The sequence below is a fragment of the Kwoniella mangroviensis genome, chromosome 3, assembly GCF_000507465.2.
Source record: "Kwoniella mangroviensis CBS 8507 chromosome 3, whole genome shotgun sequence".
NCBI classification, from domain to species: domain Eukaryota; kingdom Fungi; phylum Basidiomycota; class Tremellomycetes; order Tremellales; family Cryptococcaceae; genus Kwoniella; species Kwoniella mangrovensis.
Window position 1 is genome coordinate 542,962 of NC_088829.1, and position 22,121 is coordinate 565,082.

Below are 22,121 nucleotides of genomic sequence, written 5' to 3' on the forward strand. Positions count from 1 at the left end.
AAAAGATAGCTTCTTGCAGGAGATCAGGCCGGAAAGATGGGTGTGCCAGGTCTATGGGACGTGAGTGATTTTGTCGACCCATCAAGCAGAAAAGCAATAGACTGTTTACATGTCATGAAATGTTATTAGCTACTTCGACCTGCAGCGGCTCGTACATCCCTATCATCACTCTCCAAAGAAGCATTTCAGGCGAACAGGAACGGATTGAGAGCTTTGACAATCGGTATAGACGCTTCAATATGGATTTTTCACGCTCAAGTAACACATCATGGTGAAAATCCTTTTCTGAGGACAATCTTTTTCAGAATTACGGCGTTGTTACAACATCCCGTCTTGCCTGTATTTGTTTTTGGTGAGTCTAACACTCAAGACCTTCTCTCTCTGACCATCGCAGATACGCTGACTTCCTATCGGCATTGTAATAGATGGACCAAATAAACCTGGACAGAAGAGAAATCAAAATGTAGCTGGACAATTCGGTACAGCCGATCATAGGAGTAGACAGTTCAAAGCTTTGTTGGATGTATGTGGGCTCGAATGGTGGAATGTGAGCTGTGTATCGGTCTACCGACTTCAAATTGATTCTGTTACAAACCTTCTACACTTCTCCGTTGTACTGATCTCAAGTGTGCACTGTAGGCTCCGGGAGAAGCAGAAGCAGAGTTAGCAGTGATGAACAGACAAGGCAAGATCGACGCCGTCTTATCGGATGATGTGGACGCTCTGTTGTTCGGTGCGACCTGCTTACTGAGAAAGTGAGCTGACATATCTGATCCAATGTTTCAGTGACTAGCTGACCCAGAACCTCAGTAACTCACCGACGTTATCCGGTGCTCAAGCCAATATCGCAAGAGGCGACATGCGAAACTACGAAGTTTATAGGTCATCCGCAATCAAGGATTTGTGGATCAAGAAGGAAGGTACCAATCTCAAAACGGAAGACGATTGTAGGATGGCTATGGTTTTGATTGCACTGTTAGGAGGTGGTGATTATACGCCTGAGGGATTACCTAGTATAGGTGAGTTTTGATCGAGGCCTCAGAAGTCCTATACTTCCCCTCCCCGTCACCTCCGCTGGCCTTCACCCCTCTTCATCTCCCTCTCTCATCTCCCTCCCTCATCCGCTTCCCCTCTCTCACACCCCCCTCTGTCATCCTACCACAATAATCGTCTGTCTTCGTACGGACCATGCCACTGCAAATCGAGTCGGCATTCCCTCTTCTGCAATATACGTCGCAGACCATGCTGATCTAGCTGTATCCCTGTAGGGCCGACGATCTCGTTTGGTCTTGCGAATGCAGGTCTTTCCGATTTCCTGAAAAAGTACATATCCAATCGAGCGACTTTCGATTCTCGACTGTCTTCGGTTCACTCTCAAATTGTAGAAGAACTCCGTACCAACGCTCAGAAGCAAATCGGAAGGAAATACCCTGATCGAGCCAACAAGCTATCTGTGCTATCACCTTCTTCCGTCTTCCCACCATTCACCCTTGACGCATATCTCAATCCATGTGCCAGTCCGCTGGACGATCTATCTCAAGGTTGGCCAGGGTTCGGTATAGGTGAATCCAGTAGGACGAGAGGTAAAGCTAGGAACGAAGGCAGAGGTGATATGGAGGGTATGGCAATCGCTTGTGAGAAGTACTTTGAATGGGGTACCAAAGAAATCGTCGTTAAAAAGTTTGCTGGAGAAGCAGTCGGAGTTTTCGGAGCGGAATTGATGAACGAAGCTAGACAAAGAGTTAGATCGAGACAACCTGCCAATCCAGATCCAATACCACTGATTCATCAGTCGGTCGGTACTGCCAAAGCAGCTTCTGCATCTATGATCACCTCCTTCTTCAGTCAATCCATGCCTTCATCGTCACCTATCATTTCCAAAACAACCCAATCATCTCAACCTGTACGACATGAGGACCATGATGAATCTGGTCAACCTTCAGAACACGTCATCAAGATACATTCGACAAGGCTAGATCCGACCAATGGCGAGATGACCGAATATCGAATCTCCTTTCACCGGGGTCAATATATACGAAGATGTCAGGAGTCGATGCAGGGAATCAGGGTGGATCCAGATGATTTGTCAGATAATACTCGACAGATTATCGGTCTTAGGGACAAGGAGAGGGAAAGGAGCGAATCGTTGGATATTGAGATACCCGGTGGTACTCAAGGACCAAATAAGTCGAAAGATGAAATTCGAGTTTGGCTAGCGGAATATCTAGTTAGGGAAGCTTGGCCAGAATTAGTTAGGCAATGGGAAGATGAACAATTAGCCAAAGCCAATGCTAAGAAGTCGAAATCGCCTAAAAAGAAGAAAACTTTGACGAAGGCGCCTCCGAAGAAAGGCAAAGGTACAGGAGTAGAGAAGATGGATGTGGGAGTATTTGATGCGTTCTACGCTGCTGCGTCTAACACCCAACGACGTAGAGATGGAATGTTGTCGGAATCAGAAGAAGAAGAACCAATTGAGAATCTTCCACCTAGATCCCGATCTCTGTCCACTTCGTCACCTAGACGATCACCCTCTATGCCCAATCTGGCTGGTGTTGGTGGGAAGAAGACTAAAGCTCGACCTTGTCCTACTTCGAGTTTGACCAGTATACTGGATTCATCTCCGTCCAGGGGTAATTCACCTACTCCGAAAGCCAAGACTCAAACGAGTAGTCGACCGAAAGCAAAAACCAAAAGGACCACATCCCCTCAACCTGAACAACAAGCCGGATCGGTATCTCCCAAAAGACCTTCTTCACCTAAACGATGGCAGTTCGGAGCGAAAAGGATATTCTCAAAATCGAAATCTTCCCCTTCGGCATTTTCCATCGGCAAGAAAGATCAGCCGATTGATCTTTGCTCTTCCTCGTCTGAGGGCGAGACGCCAGTCAGACCGCTTAGACCACGAAGGGGAAGCAATAATACAAATAAGGATAAGAAGGATGTCATCTCGCTTTTGAGCCCACCCCGAGGCAAGAAAAGTACAAATAAGACCAAAAGTGCTGAATCAAACATTCAACAATCAACTATATTGGATTTTTCCTTAGACCCTAGTACCTTGTTCCCATCAGACTCAGAAATAGTAACCCCCAGAACCAAACTCAAACCCAAATCAGGAGCAAAAGAAAAGAAGAAGACGCCCTCGTCGAGGAAACAGAAGAAGAAATATGTGGTCGTCAGTGAGACGAGTGATGAAGAAGTCATTGACTGTACTTAGTCGGCAATTTTTGAATGAAAAGCGATGTTGTTGTGTTTCTGAATGACATGTTGATAACGATCCTTTCGAATTTTCATGAGGATGAGGCGATATATCTTCTGTGCCTTGGTACCATTTTTGGTAGATTATATGATTGTTGTATTTATCTTGTTACATACATACAAACACATGACACGCACTTGGGTATATATATATAAGAAAAGAAATTATGCACTATAGTAACATGTCAGAACCCATCCCCGAACGGACTGTCCAGTGCGTATTGTGATTTTCATATATGAGTGTTTTATGTTGTACTGTGCAGAGAAAGATCAAATAGATGTCAAGAAGGCAAGATAAGATAATTTATAGATAGGATCTATAGCCGGGGTTTGATAGCAAAATCGGATTTCTTATCACGATAATGTGAATTTCTACGTGAACAAGATTAGTATGCGATCTTAGTCTTCTAGAGCGGTATGATCGGGCCAGATCGACTCACCGAATTCTCATCATCTGAATCACAAGTCCATAGCTGCATTGGACGTAAATTCAAGAAATTGGTCATTGATACTGGACCTGCTCCACCAAGGATATTAAGGCATTGATCTGGCATCCCATGATCAAACATCAGTATCGGTTCACTTCGTAATTCACCTCAACTTCCCAAAAAAAAAAAAAAGGAAAACCGATGAGAGACTGGAGATACACGTTGCTCTAATGAGTCGTACCAGTTCCAGTTTCGGTTACTTACTAGAATCTCCATGAGCGACTTTGAGACTCTCTCCATCCCAAATCCAATCCTGCCCTTCCTTTTTATCATCACATTCCTGCAAATTGATACCCATACCGTATATATATGTCCACTCGGTGTTGTTGTTTCCCGCTTTCAAACCAGTTTGAAGACATAAATCTTGGGCTGAAAGCTTGACGTGACCTTTTTGATTCACGGTTGGAAGGGACCAAGTGAACAGGGACTCGGAAGTTGATACGGGGAGATAGGAAGTACCGTCCCCTTTACCTGAGCAGTAAGTCCTGACAGTCGAATAAGGTTCTCAATCAGTATTCTGACAAATCAGGTGGGATTGATAGAATATCGGGAGATGGAAAGATGAAAATGAAATCTTACATGGCTATCCCGCTTCCTACGTAAGCTTCAGCGTTGGAAATGGCAGAAAGACAGATATCGTTTCTACCTTTGGCTGTCACAAGTAGAGTATAGGGGATTAGCCCGGTGTCATCTCGTTATAGTGCAAGCAGGCCATCTGCAGAGAAACTCACGATGAATATAACCGTCACGATTCGAATCAGGTTGTTTAGCAATATCATCGAAGTATTGAGGTTGAGAGGTATTTCGAAGTATCCAAACTGTATATCATCCTCCCCATGTCAGCTTAACATCCAGATTGAGTGGTAGTGGTTGAGTCACCTTGATCGACGTTTTCAGAATCACAACTAGCTATCTTTGGTTTTCCTGGAGTGTGTTGAAGACATATAGAACCGTTTGATGAAGATACACGGTTATCGGATGACCATTTCCAACTAAGAATGCATCATCACCTCATGTCAAGTTAGTAATTGTCGTCTGATGGCTTCCGATTTATGGTAATTGGGATAGGATTTAGTCTGTACTTACAGCTGGCTTGTCGTCTGAGTGCCAGAGGCATTCACCTACACATCGATCCAACATTACCTCATCAGCGTACCCCTCATACAACCAGTATATCTATGTTACTTACAATCACCCCATCACCCTCGCCACCCTGAGAATCCCAGACCAATCCGACTGTATCCAGTCCCAATAACCCCTCCCCATTGGGTACATGCCACGTCTCCGCACCTTCGCAATCCATCATTACGAGCTCGCTGCCTATTACCGGGACAGTATCGTTGATTGTTATACACTTTCCATCTCGGATGGAAGATATGTATAGGCCCGTTGATTTCTCAGGTTCTTGATCTTGTTCTTGTACTTGACTCTGCCTTCTGGAAGGATAAGCGTAGGTAGGAATGGAGATGAGAGGGAGGACGATAAGAAGGGAATGGATCTGGAGGAGCATTGTAAGCTCTGAATGTGAGATGTGGGTTGAATAACGAGTGTAGAGGTTGGCTGAAGATTATAGGAATGTTTTCCACTTATCCAGTATACGAAAGAATGCAAGAAGAAGAACGAGTAGATGAAAGAAGTTAGTATATGTCAGTATTGGTCTCGCATCCTACGGTACTCATACAATACTACCCCTTCCGACACCGAGTGAATGGCTGGTTGATGTTCCGCTTTGATATTTGATGTGAACAAAAGGATAACATTTCGGTTGAATTAGGCAACTGTAACAAAACGAATCAAAGTTATCGTTATTACACAACCAAAGGACCTCCTTTCAACATTATGTTTCCTTTGTTCATCTCCTTGTTACGGATTTCGACTTGTGCCATATCTCGTCTTCGAATCTTATTGTTCCATCAAACAATGGAGCGATGCGAGAAACATAATCAAGTGATCCTTTTGTCAGTGGTTCAGATGATGTTTGGCTCGGTGATAGGACAATAATCGGACATGCATACATCCAATAAGTAGGAGTGAGCGACATTAGCATGTTTCATAGATGCCTTTGATTATACAGTATCTCGGATATCGCCGATCAATCGTTGAATGTTTCAGTATACTACTCTTACTGGACTCTTCTTGCAAGGCAGTGATGGTGAGTAAGGAAGATATGGAATCGGAAGGAAGAAAACAGCATATAATCGAATGTACCGATATGCATGTTATATCTTTTATCATAAAAGCTTAGAGGTAGAATTGAACTTCAATCCCGCTTTGACGAACGTAGCCAAGAAGCAAACTATAAATCGATCTCCGTCAGCTTACATACCAGTGAAGGCCTCAAGTCTATGTGAGCTGATGATTTGGTGCTCACAGTTACTAGTCCAATAAGCGATTGTCCTGATGATGCTTCTCTTCTGAGTGGAGATGTTGATATATGAGTAGACTACGGATGATAAAGATTTCATGAGTAAGTTATCTATCCATCATTTCCAACAATCTAAAGGCCGGAAGAAGAGCATGTTCATAAACAGTGAAAGAGTGGTGATATGATGTTGACCCTCTCATATGCAATGAAACGTTGACTCACTGTAGATACATCTTAATACAAAATAAGCGACAGACATGGTATTCATCCAGGTAGTCGATAGTCCCACTTGATTACCGGCAAGCTATGAGAGTCGCCGCGATGCATTCCATCAATCTGGCAACTATGCTGGTCTTTTCACCTCAGTGCTCAATGAGATTATATACTCACGATAGCACATATCCAGATTGGCTCATTTTCGAAACAATTTTCATGTGCCGCTTGCCTCCTCTTGATCTTATCCAATACCTCCTTCTTCAGCTTCCCAGAAGCTTCCATCTCTTTAATTACATCTCGAGGGTTGACGTTGTTGGGAAAGCCGAGTCGTCGAGAGGCGAAACGGATTGAGGTGGCTAGTGTTTGGAGGTGGACGAGGGGGATCAGGTAGTAGGAATAATTGGTGGACATGGTGGATTTACGTGAGAGTGCGTTATTCTCTCTGAGGTAGTCAAGAGTTTTGGTGATCAAGAGAGACGGTGATGATTTATATGACTGCTTGGTGCTTGAATCCTTCGATATACAGCTCCATGCAGTTTTTGTTGTCCTCACTTCGACTTTAGTGCTCTACGAGACCCATTCGAGTGTGTTTTGACGATCTTTTGGACTTGTTTTTGGTTCCGGATAATTCGGAGTGACAGCTTCCGGCACGGGCTCTGGTTCCTGTCGTGTTTGGTGGTACGTGCGTCATCGACGATCTCGAGATTTTGAGATGAGACGATCTTTTGAATTTGTTGTGTCAATCTTGATTGATCAACATTGACATACAGGAGTACCAATCACTGTCATTTGTGTATATTATCTGTGTCCAACCTCACTTTCCCTCCCACGTTCAATTCTACGATGCCACCCAAAGCAGCACAACGCGTCGCCCCTGCCAACCAATACCCACCCGATGCAATGCCCAAAATCGGTAGGATCATCTTCCATATCGGCGTAGCAGCTGCGATGTTCGATGGATTCTGGGGGTTGCAAACGCTGGCGATCACCAAGGACTATATCGGGACTCAGGTGAGTGCACGCTGATAGAGTAACGAGGAGATGTGCTAACAAGAAGCAATGGATATTATCCGATCTCAAAAATTATAGTATGGGGGTAAGTAGATGAGATTACATATCTCTGCCGAAAGCGGTGACTGATGTTGATCTCATGTCACTTTACAGGACATTTCCAATATCTCACTATACTAGGGTGAGCTATCCTTCTCCACTCCCTGCTTTCTACCCCATTTGACCGCCTGCTATGACCCCTTTACTGCTTTTCGTCTAATTGATTCCTCCTTCCCGTCCCTCTCTTTCATTGCCCTCGACTTCCCCAATCTACTCCACCTCGCCCCGTTTCCTTCCACATTTTCCTCCCTTTCGTTTTCTTCTCCCTTCTATCCGCACCTGAATCCGTTCACACAAACTATTTTACTGATGATTCTTGCTCAAACAGTCTGTTCGGAACAATTATCACGATGATGCTCTCCGGTATATGCGATTACCTACCCGCTATACAAGGTATGTCGAATCCCGATTTTATCTCTCATCAAGAACTCATTAATCGTCAACGAGCTGTTAGGCAAAAGAAACCTCTTTCACTGCACACTGTTTCAGTCTTCATCGGCTAACGTATGTTTGCATAGCCATCAAGACTATCAAGAGGGTATTCTTACTTTTCGCCTTACCGGTTGAACTTGTGATCTCTTCCATCTACGTGAGTCTGACTTCTACATATAATTTTTTTTTGCATCTCAATCATCCGTTTTACTGGGAAAATCATGCTCGATTGCCTTACATTGTCTTTCAAGGATCCAGCTGACAGTATCTCATATCACAGTGGGCAATCATCCTCCTTGCACCTGAATTGATGTTACCTCCCAATCCCGATTTGGCCAGTTCACCCGAACCATCATCTTCCAACGCTGAAGATCCATTATTCAGGATCCCCTTATTGATGGATCTCAGTATGCATGCTTTACCTGCTGTGGCTCTGATCATCGGTGAGTATCACCATCTATATACACGATCGTTGAATGACACTCATAATCACTTATCTACCCAGACTTCTTTTTCCTCGAGAGAAAGTACAAGCCTCCCGCATCTACCATTGGTGCCTTTGCCCTTGCAGCTTCATTCGGTACGGCTTATAGTTTATGGGTTGAACATTGTGCCTCGATCAACGGTTCTTTCCCTTACCCTTTCTTGACTATTATGAACCCTCAACAGCGGGTGATGATGTATGTTGGGTCTACTGTGATGGCTTGGTTGGTGTTTAGGGGTTTAAATGCTTTGCATAAGTAATCATATGAAGGACAGTCCAGTGGAAGCAGACGTGTAGAAGTGGATGAGAATCAAACGGTAGATTGGGTGTAGATTTGATAGATCAAGAATACATGCATGTCCATCTACATTTGTGCGGCTGTTGAATGCATATAGAGCCATGACTGACTGGAGGAAACTTCAAAGGTAATTGCAGAAACGTTGCATGTCAGTTTCTCGTCACTGCGATGTCTGTTTCAGGGGTAAGATCTGATGACCATCAAGTTTCATGCTGATTGCACTTCACTTCATCATCCAATCCAATCCATTTTTCGGAGATATGAAATCAATGTTGTGTGTGTATGCAAACACGAAAACACATGTGCACACATCGATTTGAACAGGTGGTGAAAGCTGAGCTACATATCATGCGTATACAGTTTAACACTTCACTTCGCGATCTAGTCGGTCGAGGGTTAAAGGTATCTGCTTTCATCTTGATCGCGATGCGAAGCGCATCTTGGTGATGAGGAGGTGAAGGATGGTCATTTCTGAAAGGCATATATAGCTTCGAAGTGAATGAGGATGAAGATGCATCTCCTCATCTCAGTCCATCAAACTCAAACAGAAACAACTGTACCCATCTCATACTGATACTGATCGACATAGCTTACAAGGCAGTTACACTTCGACTTAAAATGTACCCAAGTCGTAAAGCACCTTCACCACCTACTTCATCTTTCGGAGAAGCTGCCTTGCCTCTAAATCATCCTTTCGCAACTTACTATATACCTCCTCCACCTTCTTATCCTTACAATCATCATAGAGTATTACATCACTCAAGTTCCGAACAATCTCTGGACTCATCTCGATACTCTCAATCCATCCGATCATACAAAAATCAACGATCCCCTACTTCTTCATTGGCTCAACCCCTCTCTCCCAAATCGTCTTCTAGATCGTCCCCAGTATTGGGTCACTTCGCACCTCAACCTCTCAATCGAACTATCTCAAAACCACGCCCTCAACAATCTATGGAATATGGTAGTGCACCTCATCCAGCATATTCGCGATCAACTCCTCCATCCCCAACTCAATCTCGATATTCAGCTGGTATACCAACGGAATTGACAATGTTCGATACCAAACCTAAACAAACCCTCTTAGGTGATGTCGAGTATATCTTGGGCAAAAAAATACATTTCCCATTTCTACATAACCTCACAAGCTCAAAGTCGAAAAAAGGCAAAGATGAAGAAGAGAAGAAAAAGAGAAAGAGAAGATTGACTAAAGATAGATATGCTCAAGAAGGATGGGAGTGGCAGGGAACCTTGGAGAGTTATGATCTCTTGCCGGAGGATGTGGTCGTTGTTGAGAACAGGAGGGGGAGGGGTGTGAGGGAAGGGAATTATATTTAGCTCGTATACCGTAGATCGTAGAAGTCTCATCGAGAATATGATTGAGTAGAGTAGGGGATACACGTTATATCATTTATATATATCTTTTCTGGGTACATATGTTGTCATCCAAATGTGAATATGTATGAAATACCACCTTGCAGACTGCTGAACTCTTTTGACGCACAGACCGCCACGTGACAGTGATGATGTTTCCGAGGTTGTAGTTCAGTAACGTGAGTTTTCTCATTGGTTCTGGTGCAACTGCCACACCCGGCGTTTATCCCTTGAACTGCGTTCCGTACGGTGGACTTCGTTGGATTTAGAACCACTCTCACTGGACAATTGCATCCATCCAATCCATCTGGATAGTCCAGATTACTATCGTTTGTTGATTATTACCACATACCTCACAAAGCTCATTTGAGCATCATCATATATTTCCTCCCTGTCGATCTCATCCCTACACGCACACGAACATAAGGAGAGGAATAGACATTTACAAAAATGCTTAGACGAATCGCTCAAAAGAACTTGGCTAGAGTCGCTGGACCTTCACGTAAGTATAGCCAATTCGCCGTCACATCGAGATAGGACCGATCTGGTCATACCACTTCATCGAGTGGACTATATGGGTGATCATCATATGTACTGACATAAACGATATTACAGGCGCTCGACTCCTCTCCACCACTGCTCCCCGACAGGCTGATATCACCCTCACCATCGATGGGAAGGAAGTGTCTGTACCCCAGGGAACTGCTTTGATCCAAGCTTGTGAGAAAGCGTGAGTAGATGATCTGTAAACTGTAGACATGAAGCACCAGGCTGACTTGTGAGATCCTATTGTAGTGGTGCTGCCGTTCCAAGATTGTAAGTTAACAACTCCGTTCACCATTATTTTGGGCAACCCAGCTGACTTTCTTTACAGCTGTTACCATGATCGATTAGCTATCGCTGGTAACTGTCGAATGTGTCTAGTAGAGGTGAGCTAGATCGTCAATGGCAGACCTCATCTCCAGCTGACCATTATGTATAATCAGGTCGAGAGATCACCAAAACCTGTAGCTTCCTGTGCCATGCCTGCCATGCCCGGCTCTAAAGTCTTCACCAACACGCCCTTAGTCCACAAAGCCCGAGAAGGAGTTATGGAATTCTTACTTGCCAACCATCCTCTTGATTGTCCAATCTGTGATCAAGGTGGTGAATGTGATTTACAGGATCAATCGATGCGATACGGTTCCGATCGAACACGATTCCACGAAATCACCGGTAAACGTGCGGTAGAAAATAAGGATCTCGGACCAATCGTCAAGACCTCCATGAATCGATGTGTTCAATGTACACGATGTGTTAGATTCGCCAATGATGTTGCTGGTGTAGAAGACTTGGGTACGACCGGTAGAGGAAATGATTTACAGATCGGGATGTACATTGAGAAAACCATGGATTCGGAGATGTCAGGAAACATCATTGACTTATGTCCTGTCGGAGCCCTCACATCGAAACCTTATGCCTTCCAAGCTAGACCATGGGAATTGAAGAAGACCGAATCGGTAGATGTCTTAGATGCTTTAGGAAGTAATATCAGGGTAGATTCCAGAGGTGTTCAAGTGATGAGAGTACAACCCAAGATCAACGATGAGATTAACGAAGAGTGGATTTCGGATAAGACAAGATACGCCTACGACGGATTGAAATATCAACGATTGACTACTCCTTTAGTAAGAGAAGGTAACAGATTCGTACCTGCTTCTTGGGAGACCGCTATGGAGACCATCAGACACGGTTACCTCAACTCTGGTGCTCGAGGAGATCAGGTGAAAGCCGTCGCAGGAGCCTTAGCAGACACTGAGGCTTTGGTAGCTCTTAAAGATCTCTTGAACAGATTAGGTTCAGAAAACACTACATTAGATTCGAAACTTGGTGATGTCCCTCCAGCCCAATCCGTAGATATCCGATCGAATTACTTGTTCAACACCTCTATCGAAAATGTCGAAGATGCCGACGCTATCTTGTTGATCGGTACCAACCCCAGACACGAAGCTGCCATCCTCAACTCTCGATTCAGGAAACAGTACTTACACCGAGGAACTGAATTTGCTGTGATCGGTGAGAAATTCGACTCAACTTTCGAATATGAACATCTCGGTACTTCACCTAAAGATGTGGAGGCTTTCTTAAGTAAAGGAGGAAATAAAGGATTCGGCAAGATCTGGAAAGAGGCGAAGAAACCTTTGTTGATTGTTGGTTCGGCTGTGACAGAGACCAAAGATGGTGCGGCTGTATTGAAGGCTGTCGGTAAACATGTGTTGGATAACGGTAACAAATTCTTGACCCCTGAATGGAATGGTTTCTCCGTTCTTCAACGAGTGAGTGCTCATCTCTTCGATTCTGTCAATCCTACAAAAACTGACAATGGAATGTAATCACTCAGGCCGCATCCAGAGCCGCAGCGTACGATATTGGTTTCACCCCTTCCTCTTCCGCCTCATCCACTCAACCCAAATTTGTCTACCTTCTCAACGCCGACGATGTCGACCCATCATCCATTCCCGAAGATGCCTTTGTAGTTTACCAGGGACATCACGGTGATCACGGAGCTCAATTCGCCGATGTCTGTCTACCAGCCGCTGCCTACACTGAGAAATCAGCTACGTGGGTCAATACCGAGGGACGAAGTCAGATGGGTCGAACAGCTGTACCACCACCTGGAGCTTCAAGGGAAGATTGGAAGATTATCAGGGCTTTATCAGAAGTGATTGGTCAGCCATTACCTTACGATGAAACCATACAACTCCGACAGAGGATGTTTGACATCTCACCTACATTAGTACGATACGATACCGTCGAGAGACCCTCACCAGAGGTCATCAAGACTGGTTTAACACATCTTTCATCTGCCCAGTCACAGGCGGCTTCCAGCGAACCATTCAAGAAACCCATAACGGATTTCTACCGAACGGATCCTATCTCAAGAGCATCGGTGACTATGGCTGATTGTTCAAAGGCTTTCACAAAGAAAGATTACCCATTAGGTAATGTGGATGAGAAAGCTCAAGCTAGTTATGCTTAGATGGACACCCAGAATAGAGAGTGTAGGTCGGTGAGACGATGAGATGGGATGATTGTGTGGTGCCGGGTGGCATTTTCGGATTTTATTTTTCCTCTTTTCTTTCAGTTCAGTTTGACAGAAAACTTGTAATTTTGGCATGCAGATATTAGCATATATGTTCATTAGTCCAGGAGCTGTTTAACATTGACCGCATTTGAAAAGGAAGAAGAGAGATGGCAACCCCACGGATAGGTCCGAAGAACATGGGAAGTTGGGAGGATGGGAAGAAGGGGAAATCACTGAGTATGTCCAGGGAGGAGGAAGTGGTCCGATGAGGTATGATGGTGCATATGATATATGACTACGAAAGGATCTGACTTCAAGATTTGTCTTCTCTCTCTAGTCTCTGTCTCCCCTTGCCCCCTTGCCCCTGCGTTCCTTCCCCCTCCCCTCCTCTCTTCCAGAAACCTTCCCTGTTTTCCCGACTTTCCTTTCCTATTCTTCTGCTTCTATTCTACTCAATCGAATCCTTCCCACCGTCCGAAAACATGCCTCAACCTACTCGGCGACAGAACGTAAGGTTGATCCGACTTATCCAGATACTTCCTATACCTCGTATCCACGATGTACGGCTGACCGTCTGCGAAAGTACCTTTTGTACTATCTTTTATATGGAGGTTCAAGATATAATCACCATTTCTTTCGTGAGCTATCACATATAGGTCTATCAGCCAGGTCCTTCAAGATAGATATACTGATCTTCCTGCACCCATTAGGCAATTTGCTATGATTAGAATATTACGGGACAGTTCACTTACGTCCTTTCACTGGTAATACCCTTACATCACTCAATCTCAAATCCCTAGGCTCTCCACTCCACCTTCCCATCAGATCCTTCTTGACGGTACTCATCCTGAGATATATCTCTTCTGCAGCTCCGGCCGAGGTAGGAGTTGAAATGGGACTCAGTCGGATTCGGCATTGTTCGAGCTTAGTGACGATATTGAGGTTTTTAGTTAGTCTGTATACACCTATAGCTGCTCCTCCCAGAGCCCAATAGGGAGTTTGAACAAATAAGAAGTGTTTAAACGTTCCCCATATTTTGCTACATCATTCCAGAAGTTAGTAATCAGTGATGGTTCAGGATCAGCCAAGTGGAGCCAAGTCGAGGCAGAAGAATGCGATTGCTTGACACAAAGATTGTAAATGAGGTGGGAAAGTATCGAGGATGCTCACGTTGTATATCCTGAATCAGGTTTTGAATTCCAGAAAGTTTGATAACCAACTTCCTCAGCTAATGGAGGAGGTAACCAGAACCATATAAATCCTATAAAAGCAGTAAATCCACAACCTAATAATCTTAATATCGGATTGAAATTTATTGGCTTCTCGAATATCGTTCTTACTTCCACTAAACCCATACTTCCCTCCTTGACTTTATCTCTTAGAAATTTTGAGATTTTGGTAGATGAAGAAGAGTGGTATGCCCAAGATGCTTCGAAGGCTTGCCATCCCCTTGAATGGGTTGGAGACGAGGTATATGTAGGTATGGTAGGTTTGAGACCAGGAGCGATTTTAGGTGTTGACGTTTGAGGTGTAGTACTGCGTGTAGAAGGGGCGAAGAGAGTGTCGGAAATTGCCTTGCCTGTTCGTAGTCCATAGATGTGATCAGTACACCCCATTCCAACAGCAAAGATCATGATATAACGTAGCTGGAAATGAAATCAGGACACACCTTTACCTTTCGGTGAAGTCTGCTCGGCAGCTCTCTTCGCGCAAGCGTGTAGAGCCCTTCTGAGAGTCCGCTGGGTGAGTTGGTGACCTATGAGATTGGAGGACTGCATCCTATAGATCATGTTTGGATGATTTGACCTTGTTGCTGAACGAGAATAGACATGAAATATTGCAAAACAACAAGAACATTGAAGTTGGATATTCGAAGAAAGACGGAAGAACATCGGATAAAGCCGTTCACCGTCCAACGGTATAACCTTGGGCAGACTCCAGTGTCGTTCATGGATAATTGTCTCTACTTTGATGTATTTGACATGCATGCAATGGACAGTATCCCTAATAATTACTTCGTGATAGCCTACTACAGTTCATCATCCAATCTCCTTGACTCTTCCAACATCTGATCGATGATCTCTTCATCTGTCTCATTATCTTCCACAACCCTTTCTGTCTCTTCTTCATCCCTGAGATCCTGTTCTTCTTCCTCTACTTCAGCACTTGAAGTAGTACCTGCATCAGCATCGGAAGCCAAATCATCTACACTAGCTGCTAATGCTCCTACACCGACCTCCTGACCTTGCAATTTGGCTGCAAAAGATGCGATTTCTCGATCGTATAAATCCCATTCCGGAATCTGGCGGGCTCTGACGAGTTTGGGTTCCTTCTGCTCATTCCATTCCCTATCAGCTGTCGGTTCTTCGGATCATAAGGACAGGAACGGCAAGCTTGACTTACTGTTAGAGGATTCTGACACAGATCAACTGTTCAAGTGCACTTATCAGCTTGCGATCGCCCTAAGAGTGACTAAAGGCATCATGACAGCTGAATGACTTACTCGTCTTGGCACTTGCTAAACTCTCGTCGCTACACCAAGTCTGACACCACAGCCAATCTTGGTCCAACGTGAAGATAGGAATAGTATCCTGCATGGAGTTCGGTAGATCTTGATCCAAGTTTGCCAGCGAATTTGGATCAGCCGAAAGGGCATGATACTGACCTCGAAGGCGGTCCTGTTGCCACGATAAAATCTGTCAGCTCTGCGGCGACAAGTCTGATTTACATCTAGCTTACTCCTGTGGCCAGCTGTCTGAACCGCTTGAGATCGACTACGTAGAGTGCACTGAGGTCTTCTATCAGCTTGTATCTCTTTGCCTGTTCGAAGACTGCAAAACTGACCTGATATGATATGGTCTTCCTCTCAGCGCGTCTCTCCAATATCCTGTCTTCCAGAACCTGAAACCCTCCATTTCCGTTCTACTATCCCCCATAGGTGCATAACCATATACCCTACCGTGCAAATCGACATCAACAAGTTCTTTCATATCGGTTCGTACGATTTGATCAGCATCTACGAAGATCACCTTATCAAGGTCCATGGGGAATAGTACATCGAGGAAGAGAATCTTGTATCTGCAATCAGCGAGAGTCAGCTGATAGTTGCAACATTATCCAACAGGCCAGCTGTAAACTCACGCCCAAATGATACGTTGTTTCTCAGTTTGAGCTCTCAACCAATGTGGCCATTTGTAGGTGACAAATTCGTATTGGAAGTTGTACTCTTCTGCTAATTTAGGTATGAAATCCTATTCGCATAGAATTGATTAGTCTTCGTCATGAGTCGAAAGCGTAATCATGAACTCACAATGAACGTAGGAGACAGGAAGTTTTCCTACAACCAGGGATCAGCTGAAAGGATTGTCGGTAAGCTAGCAACTTACGATGAACCAGAACTTGACTGAGCTCTTGGTATGTTTCATGACACTCAGAATCATGATTGAAGCGAACCGCTACATTGTACACAACTTCAGCTGCTTCCGCCTTCGCTTTTTCGGGCAAGCTGATCTCACCTCGTATAGTAAGCCCGAAGCAACAGTGAAGATATTGATATCCGCATGTCGACTCTTCGGTTTAGTAGATATCACTTCGGTTGATAGTCCCACTATAGATTTCATCCTGTATTCAATGACTGTCAGCTTTCAATGACTATGAGCTAATGTGATAGCTCACTTCGAAAATACAGCTCCAGCGAAAGATTCAGGATCCTTCTTTCCCTCTTCCTCATTCAATACGTCAGCTATCTCCATACCAGGCCGTCTGACAAATCGTGGTAAGATGGTATTTCCTTCGAAGCTATCCAGAATCACACTTGGCCCCGTTATGTTGACACTGGCACTATCCCAACCTTCACTTCCTACACTCTCCAATTCATATACCTCTCTACCCCTTCCGGGTCTGATCGACAGATCGTACACTCCGGGAGTAGCTTTGAACTGGAAGTATCCCAAATTCGCCATGACCTGAGTATCGGAAGCTACTTCAATTCCATTCGTAGTAAGCTGTAGTTGAAGTCCTCTTGGAGGCGCATTGGTCGATTCCCTTGCGTGACCCTCTATCAAGAGCTGTTTGAGAGTGAATGATATATGTACTGGCGAGTGAATGTTCGATAATACGAGATTATCCAAATCGTAAGGGGAAGTTCTGGGTGATACAATCCATGAAGGTGGTGTTTCAAGACCCAACGTATAGATTGGCGTCGTAGGGAGATCAAGGAACGTGACACCGGGCGCGATGACGTTTCTGGAGAATGATCATTAGCATGATTCAAAGCTATGTCGAGTGGCTTAGCTCACCCATCAACGTCAAAGGTGAGTTTTGAAGGTATAGAAGATCGGTAGAATCGTTTCAATTTGACCTATTAGAGGGGTCAGATGTGTCTTGCCGACATCGATAACGAATTACTGACCTCGGACAACGAAGGTTGAGGCTCAAGATATACCGTGATAGTCACGTTGTCCATCTCAGATAGGGTCTGACATGATATGTTAGCTGAATACGCAAAGTACTGTTAGGTCAGCTTAACATACCTGTAAGACTGTAGACCATTTTTGCGCATTCTCCGATATAGGATCAACGATGACAGCCACATCAAGAATAGCTTTCTCCGGGTCTCCAAGAGTGAATGACCTAAAATACTATCTTGTCAACTCACTATCACAAGCAGTTGATGCTGAAGCAGCTTACAAAGTACCGTCATCCAGCTTCTTATACAATCTGGCTCTGGCAGCTTGCGTAGGCACGAATATACCTTCCGCCGAGTCGGGCTTGTAAGCTGATGCGATCACCGAGGAAGACACCGCGAGGAGATTGGATAAGGTTGATCTACCGCGACATATCACATCAACTGGCGATCAGACCCTTGAGAGGATTGGCTGACATACCTATCGAACACTGATATATCCTCATACATCGTTTGTATGAGATCGATAACAGGCTTGACCCGCTTCCTATACTCATACGCTTCGAGCGCATCATAATCTTCAAGTATAAAGTTTTGAGGTGTGAGAGGACCGACCAGCTATCACAATGGGATTGGTCAGCTGCTGTAGACAATGAGTCCACGAATCCGTTCAACTCACGCGTCCGTTGACCAACAAATGTGGTTTACCATCTCTTAAGCCTAGTCTCTTCGCGATCGCAGTACCAGTCTTCCAAAACTCGGCAGCAGCAGCAGTATCAATGGCTGACACACCATCGAACGCCGCTTTATGTATCGGATGATGATCGAAATACTTCTTCGTGTCCTCCTCGCTAAGAGTAACCGTAAAGCATTTCTGCCCATTCGAATCGGTGCTACCGATCACTTTGGCTTGTGTTTCTTCGTCATCGGAAGATGGAATGTTCAGTCGATCCACATTATCGTTGCTCCAATCCAACCCTCTGATGATATCCAGCAATTCCTCAGCAGAGGCTTTCGACAGCAAAGACGAGGCGTGTAATTGATACAAGGCGGTTGAAAGTCTGTACGTCGACCTTGGTGCAGATGGGTCATTGGTTGGTACATGGACGAAACCTAGTCGACTAGCCCCGTTAGGATTCTGCAAATCCAGAGTGTAAGCCGAAGTCCGATTGGAGATGTAGTGGATAAACGACTTACCTGTACGTGTCTCAAAGCGTCTTCTACGACTTTTTGACCTTCTTTACTGTCCAGATCACCAATCACCCACATCGTGACAGGCGTAACACCTTCTCCTCCTGAATTAGAGGGTTCAGAATCAGCTCGTCGGTCCATTATGCTCATTTATCTATCTGACATACCAGGATATACGAAGTCATTCATCAATCTCTTCGTAATGTCCCCTTCAAAGATATCCAAAAGATTGAACACCTTCAGTTTGCCTTCACCTTGACCAGGGTTGATAAGTTTGTTTCTCCTCCTGGAAGTGGACGGTAAATCGTAGAAGAAATTGGCGACATCTTCAGGTTGTTCACCTCGTATCAACTTCACCAGATATGATCAGCTTGATAATTCGATTCCTCCGTTAGAAACAGCAGACTTACTTGTTTCTGCAGGAAAGCAAGTTGAGTTGCCATTTCGTTCTGAACGACCGCTGGCCAGTGCTACACAGGAGACTCAGATAAACTTCCCCTTTCATGACAAACAGCTTACCCCATTAACGATCGTATGCTTTCCATTCACAAACAAGTGACCCTGCGCTGATTCTTCTTTAGTAGCCATTAGTCTGGTGATGTAAGCCGCAGTCTTCTCGAGATGAGGATCGAACAATTCAGTTGATAATACTTCGTCGAACGGTAAGCCCGTTTTGGTCGAGGTGAGAGAAAGCATATCGTAGGCTTTCCTGACAGTATCCAGAGTAAGGACTCCAGGAAGCTGTGGGCTATGGGGAGTCGCGCTGACCAGCTACGGTAGTCTCGTCAGAGTGGTCGGAGATACCTGTTAAAGAGTCACTTACAGCTGCCAAGAAATCTCTTGTGGATCCTCGGCCAAAGGTCTTGACGACGTAATGGAATATCTTTGCCATTTGGGCAGCTGGGAAGGCAATTAGCTTTACATATCTCTACATACTGCAGTTGACTTACATATATCATCCTTCCCAGACTCGAACATCGGTACGACACCGAATCGGATCGGTAGGCCACGTTGAATCATCGGACTGATCGAATTGGCGATGATATCGAGTGATGAGACCTGGGCAAGGTCGAGAACGAAGATGAGGTTCCAGGTGTTCTTTCGGACGGTGTGGAATTGACCTGGGTATAATTGTCGAAGGAACTATTTCATGACGTGATCAGCCTTTGATCACGACGTGAAAGTATGGACAAACTTACTCCCCCAAGGCTAGTGGGCCAGTTCTTGTACCTAAAATATTCCTGTCAGCTGAGATATTTCCGCAATAATCATCGAGCTGACCTTTTATCTTTCTCGATATTATTCCAATATACTATGACATCTCCGCCTTCCACCCTATCACTTGCATCGACAGTACCTTCTCCTGGCGAGTCTTCGACTTGCGCCTCTCCTATCACGGGATCAGCGATGAGGTCGATGGCCTGTTTGGGGGTAAGACCGAGGGATGTGAGTGATAGAACGTGATGCCTTTCGGTCCGAATAGCGCGAAGGAGGCTAGTATCCATATTATATCAGCTCAGTCGCCCATAATAGGAGGCTTCAGCTCGAGCTCCGAGGTATTGTATGAGTGGGAGGTCTGTTCACCCATAAGCGTCCAATCCCTCGCCCCAGCCTTTCCCGTTGATATATATAGCTTCGGTTGCTTCGCCTCTTCTCAACAATGACTTGGCTTTATCCCTTATCTCATCAGGAACCTGCACTTTTCTCGCTAGTGAAGCAGAATATTTTGGAAAGTCCTGAGATAATACTCTCAGGGCCTCCAAAGGACTAGAGGATGATTTGATCAACGTCGATGATTTCAGACCTAGATCTATATGATGTGAATGGAGTATTAGCTTAGAGGGAGGGTATAAATCAAGATCATCTAATAGGTGATGGTTTGGATTCAGGGGATCGGTAGCCTTGACATACCTCTGATCTCTACATTGGTCAAGGGAGTAGCTAGATCAGTCCATGGATCTTTACCCAAAACATCTTCGAACAATCCCTTTTCGCTGTGTCCTCCTATATTAGTTCCATTTTGTGTCTGAGAAGAGCTTGACGATCCAGTAAGTCTATCATCAACCACTAAATAGTCCATCTTCTTCAAAGCCATTTCCACTCCCCACCCACTCAAAGGTGTCTTCCTCTGCATCTCGTTCTCCGAAAGCGGTGATGTTGGCCGGAGATACCTTACGATGTAGTGGAAGTTTGGATATTGCGATTCATGATATGATAGGTAATTTAGTAGGTTTGCTGAATTCTGTGAATGGGGCTTGAAGTACAATACTGCTGAAGAAGATAATGAGGAGGTAGAGGTAGGCGAAGAGATATGGTCGAATGGTAAGGTGTCTGCTTGTGAATCCCTGATGATATTCGGATCACTCAGCTCTGAGACACGCCAGACAATGACAGTGAGCTCACAGATGATGTAGCCCTTCTTCTATACTCATCTCCACATCTCGTTTCAGCTCTTCGACCCCGCAGAACCCCTTTCCTCTCCATTCGACCCATCCATCTTCTTTACAAGCCTCTACGCCCAGCTGCCTCTCCTTAGGTCTGATCGCACTTTCATACCAGGAAAATTGAGCTTGTATCTTAGGTACAGCAGTGTGTAAGGCTAAAACCAGATCGAAAGTCGACTCTGATCCCGACAGGAGGGAGTATGAAGAGATGAGGTTCTTCATTGATTCGAGGAGAGACTCGTCAGACTCGTAATCTTTCTCGGATAAGTTGGGTAGAAGGGATAGTAAAGAGAAGTACGACGAGGGTGATTCTTCATATACCGTTTCTCTGTTGTATGAATTCAATATTGAGATTAATTGATCAGCTGTCTCATATACTGATTCGTTCAATCTATAGCTGATGAAGAGTGGATATACTCACAGTATTTCAAGCAACAATGGTGGTGCAGCCCAGCTAGTTTCCAGCGATATACTGACAGGAGGTGAATTCGCTTTTGCCCCGCCAGCTAGACTCAGCAAGCACCCTGCGAGGGCTACCCATCCAGAAGTAACTCTCATCTTGACCGACCGCAGCTTTGTTGTTGTTTTGTGATGCTACAGACTTAAGAAACCTCGAGGAATGTAGGTGTAGCTGACATAGTAAACTGCACTTCCTCATTTTGTGACTTTCCGGTGTCCAGTGACGCGAAGGACATAAGTCATGACGTGTCACTTAACTATCACCAAAGCGGAGATCCCCGTAGTTAAGCCTCGAGTGGGCGAGAACAGCATAGATGTCGAAATGGCTTTACATTGTTCGAGGTATGTCCACGGATCTATGCTGTTCTGCCTTGAGCGCCATACCATTCTAAGGCATATGCGAGAAACGCATAACGCGGTGGACATTTTGTCCATTGGACACTGCGAAGCGGCTCTTGGACAAACAACCACGAATACAAGCTCGAGCATCCAAAATTATCTTGTCATGCATGGTCATCCTACTGTATACAACATAC

The 22,121-nt window shown here is 44.8% G+C and overlaps 8 protein-coding genes across 8 annotated transcripts; 4 read left to right on the forward strand and 4 right to left on the reverse strand.

Moving 5' to 3' along the window:
- Nucleotides 1-36: 36 nt before the first annotated feature.
- On the forward strand, nt 37-3,214 carry I203_108030 (uncharacterized protein; the record flags this gene model as incomplete). The annotated part of the gene is made up of 6 exons (XM_019148210.1): nt 37-60; nt 130-352; nt 426-547; nt 640-755; nt 811-1,019; nt 1,269-3,214. 6 exons carry the CDS (start codon nt 37-39, stop codon nt 3,212-3,214), a joined length of 2,640 nt encoding a protein of 879 aa, XP_019002443.1.
- Nucleotides 3,215-3,662: 448 nt separating this feature from the next.
- Nucleotides 3,663-5,253, reverse strand: I203_108031 (uncharacterized protein; the record flags this gene model as incomplete). Its single annotated transcript, XM_019148211.1, has 7 exons — nt 3,663-3,802; nt 3,948-4,228; nt 4,323-4,395; nt 4,475-4,561; nt 4,623-4,735; nt 4,830-4,864; nt 4,933-5,253. The coding sequence occupies 7 exons, from the start codon at nt 5,251-5,253 to the stop codon at nt 3,663-3,665; spliced, it is 1,050 nt and encodes a 349-aa protein (XP_019002444.1).
- Nucleotides 5,254-5,974: 721 nt separating this feature from the next.
- On the reverse strand, nt 5,975-6,735 carry I203_108032 (uncharacterized protein; the record flags this gene model as incomplete). Its single annotated transcript, XM_019148212.1, has 4 exons — nt 5,975-6,039; nt 6,115-6,186; nt 6,331-6,412; nt 6,499-6,735. The coding sequence occupies 4 exons, from the start codon at nt 6,733-6,735 to the stop codon at nt 5,975-5,977; spliced, it is 456 nt and encodes a 151-aa protein (XP_019002445.1).
- A 432-nt stretch (nt 6,736-7,167) lies between these two features.
- On the forward strand, nt 7,168-8,610 carry I203_108033 (uncharacterized protein; the record flags this gene model as incomplete). The annotated part of the gene is made up of 7 exons (XM_019148213.1): nt 7,168-7,335; nt 7,414-7,420; nt 7,489-7,516; nt 7,763-7,827; nt 7,953-8,023; nt 8,147-8,309; nt 8,372-8,610. The coding sequence occupies 7 exons, from the start codon at nt 7,168-7,170 to the stop codon at nt 8,608-8,610; spliced, it is 741 nt and encodes a 246-aa protein (XP_019002446.1).
- Nucleotides 8,611-9,266: 656 nt separating this feature from the next.
- Nucleotides 9,267-9,986, forward strand: I203_108034 (uncharacterized protein; the record flags this gene model as incomplete). The annotated part of the gene is made up of 1 exon (XM_019148214.1): nt 9,267-9,986. One exon carries the CDS (start codon nt 9,267-9,269, stop codon nt 9,984-9,986), a length of 720 nt encoding a protein of 239 aa, XP_019002447.1.
- A 486-nt stretch (nt 9,987-10,472) lies between these two features.
- Nucleotides 10,473-13,041, forward strand: I203_108035 (NADH dehydrogenase (quinone), G subunit; the record flags this gene model as incomplete). The annotated part of the gene is made up of 6 exons (XM_019148215.1): nt 10,473-10,524; nt 10,638-10,752; nt 10,818-10,838; nt 10,897-10,951; nt 11,009-12,337; nt 12,403-13,041. The coding sequence occupies 6 exons, from the start codon at nt 10,473-10,475 to the stop codon at nt 13,039-13,041; spliced, it is 2,211 nt and encodes a 736-aa protein (XP_019002448.1).
- Nucleotides 13,042-13,538: 497 nt separating this feature from the next.
- I203_108036 (uncharacterized protein) lies at nt 13,539-14,876 on the reverse strand (the record flags this gene model as incomplete). The annotated part of the gene is made up of 4 exons (XM_019148216.1): nt 13,539-13,729; nt 13,839-14,125; nt 14,257-14,665; nt 14,756-14,876. 4 exons carry the CDS (start codon nt 14,874-14,876, stop codon nt 13,539-13,541), a joined length of 1,008 nt encoding a protein of 335 aa, XP_019002449.1.
- Nucleotides 14,877-15,115: 239 nt separating this feature from the next.
- Nucleotides 15,116-21,684, reverse strand: I203_108037 (uncharacterized protein; the record flags this gene model as incomplete). The annotated part of the gene is made up of 28 exons (XM_065518311.1): nt 15,116-15,418; nt 15,490-15,515; nt 15,590-15,764; nt 15,826-15,874; nt 15,931-16,164; nt 16,228-16,337; nt 16,397-16,423; nt 16,473-16,541; nt 16,602-16,707; nt 16,762-17,331; nt 17,385-17,446; nt 17,498-17,563; nt 17,619-17,718; nt 17,776-17,913; nt 17,973-18,109; nt 18,171-18,629; nt 18,689-18,786; nt 18,850-19,033; nt 19,093-19,152; nt 19,202-19,453; nt 19,506-19,582; nt 19,633-19,825; nt 19,882-19,912; nt 19,964-20,176; nt 20,267-20,492; nt 20,594-21,027; nt 21,086-21,454; nt 21,548-21,684. The coding sequence occupies 28 exons, from the start codon at nt 21,682-21,684 to the stop codon at nt 15,116-15,118; spliced, it is 4,905 nt and encodes a 1,634-aa protein (XP_065372676.1).
- Between the last annotated feature and the right edge of the window lie 437 nt (nt 21,685-22,121).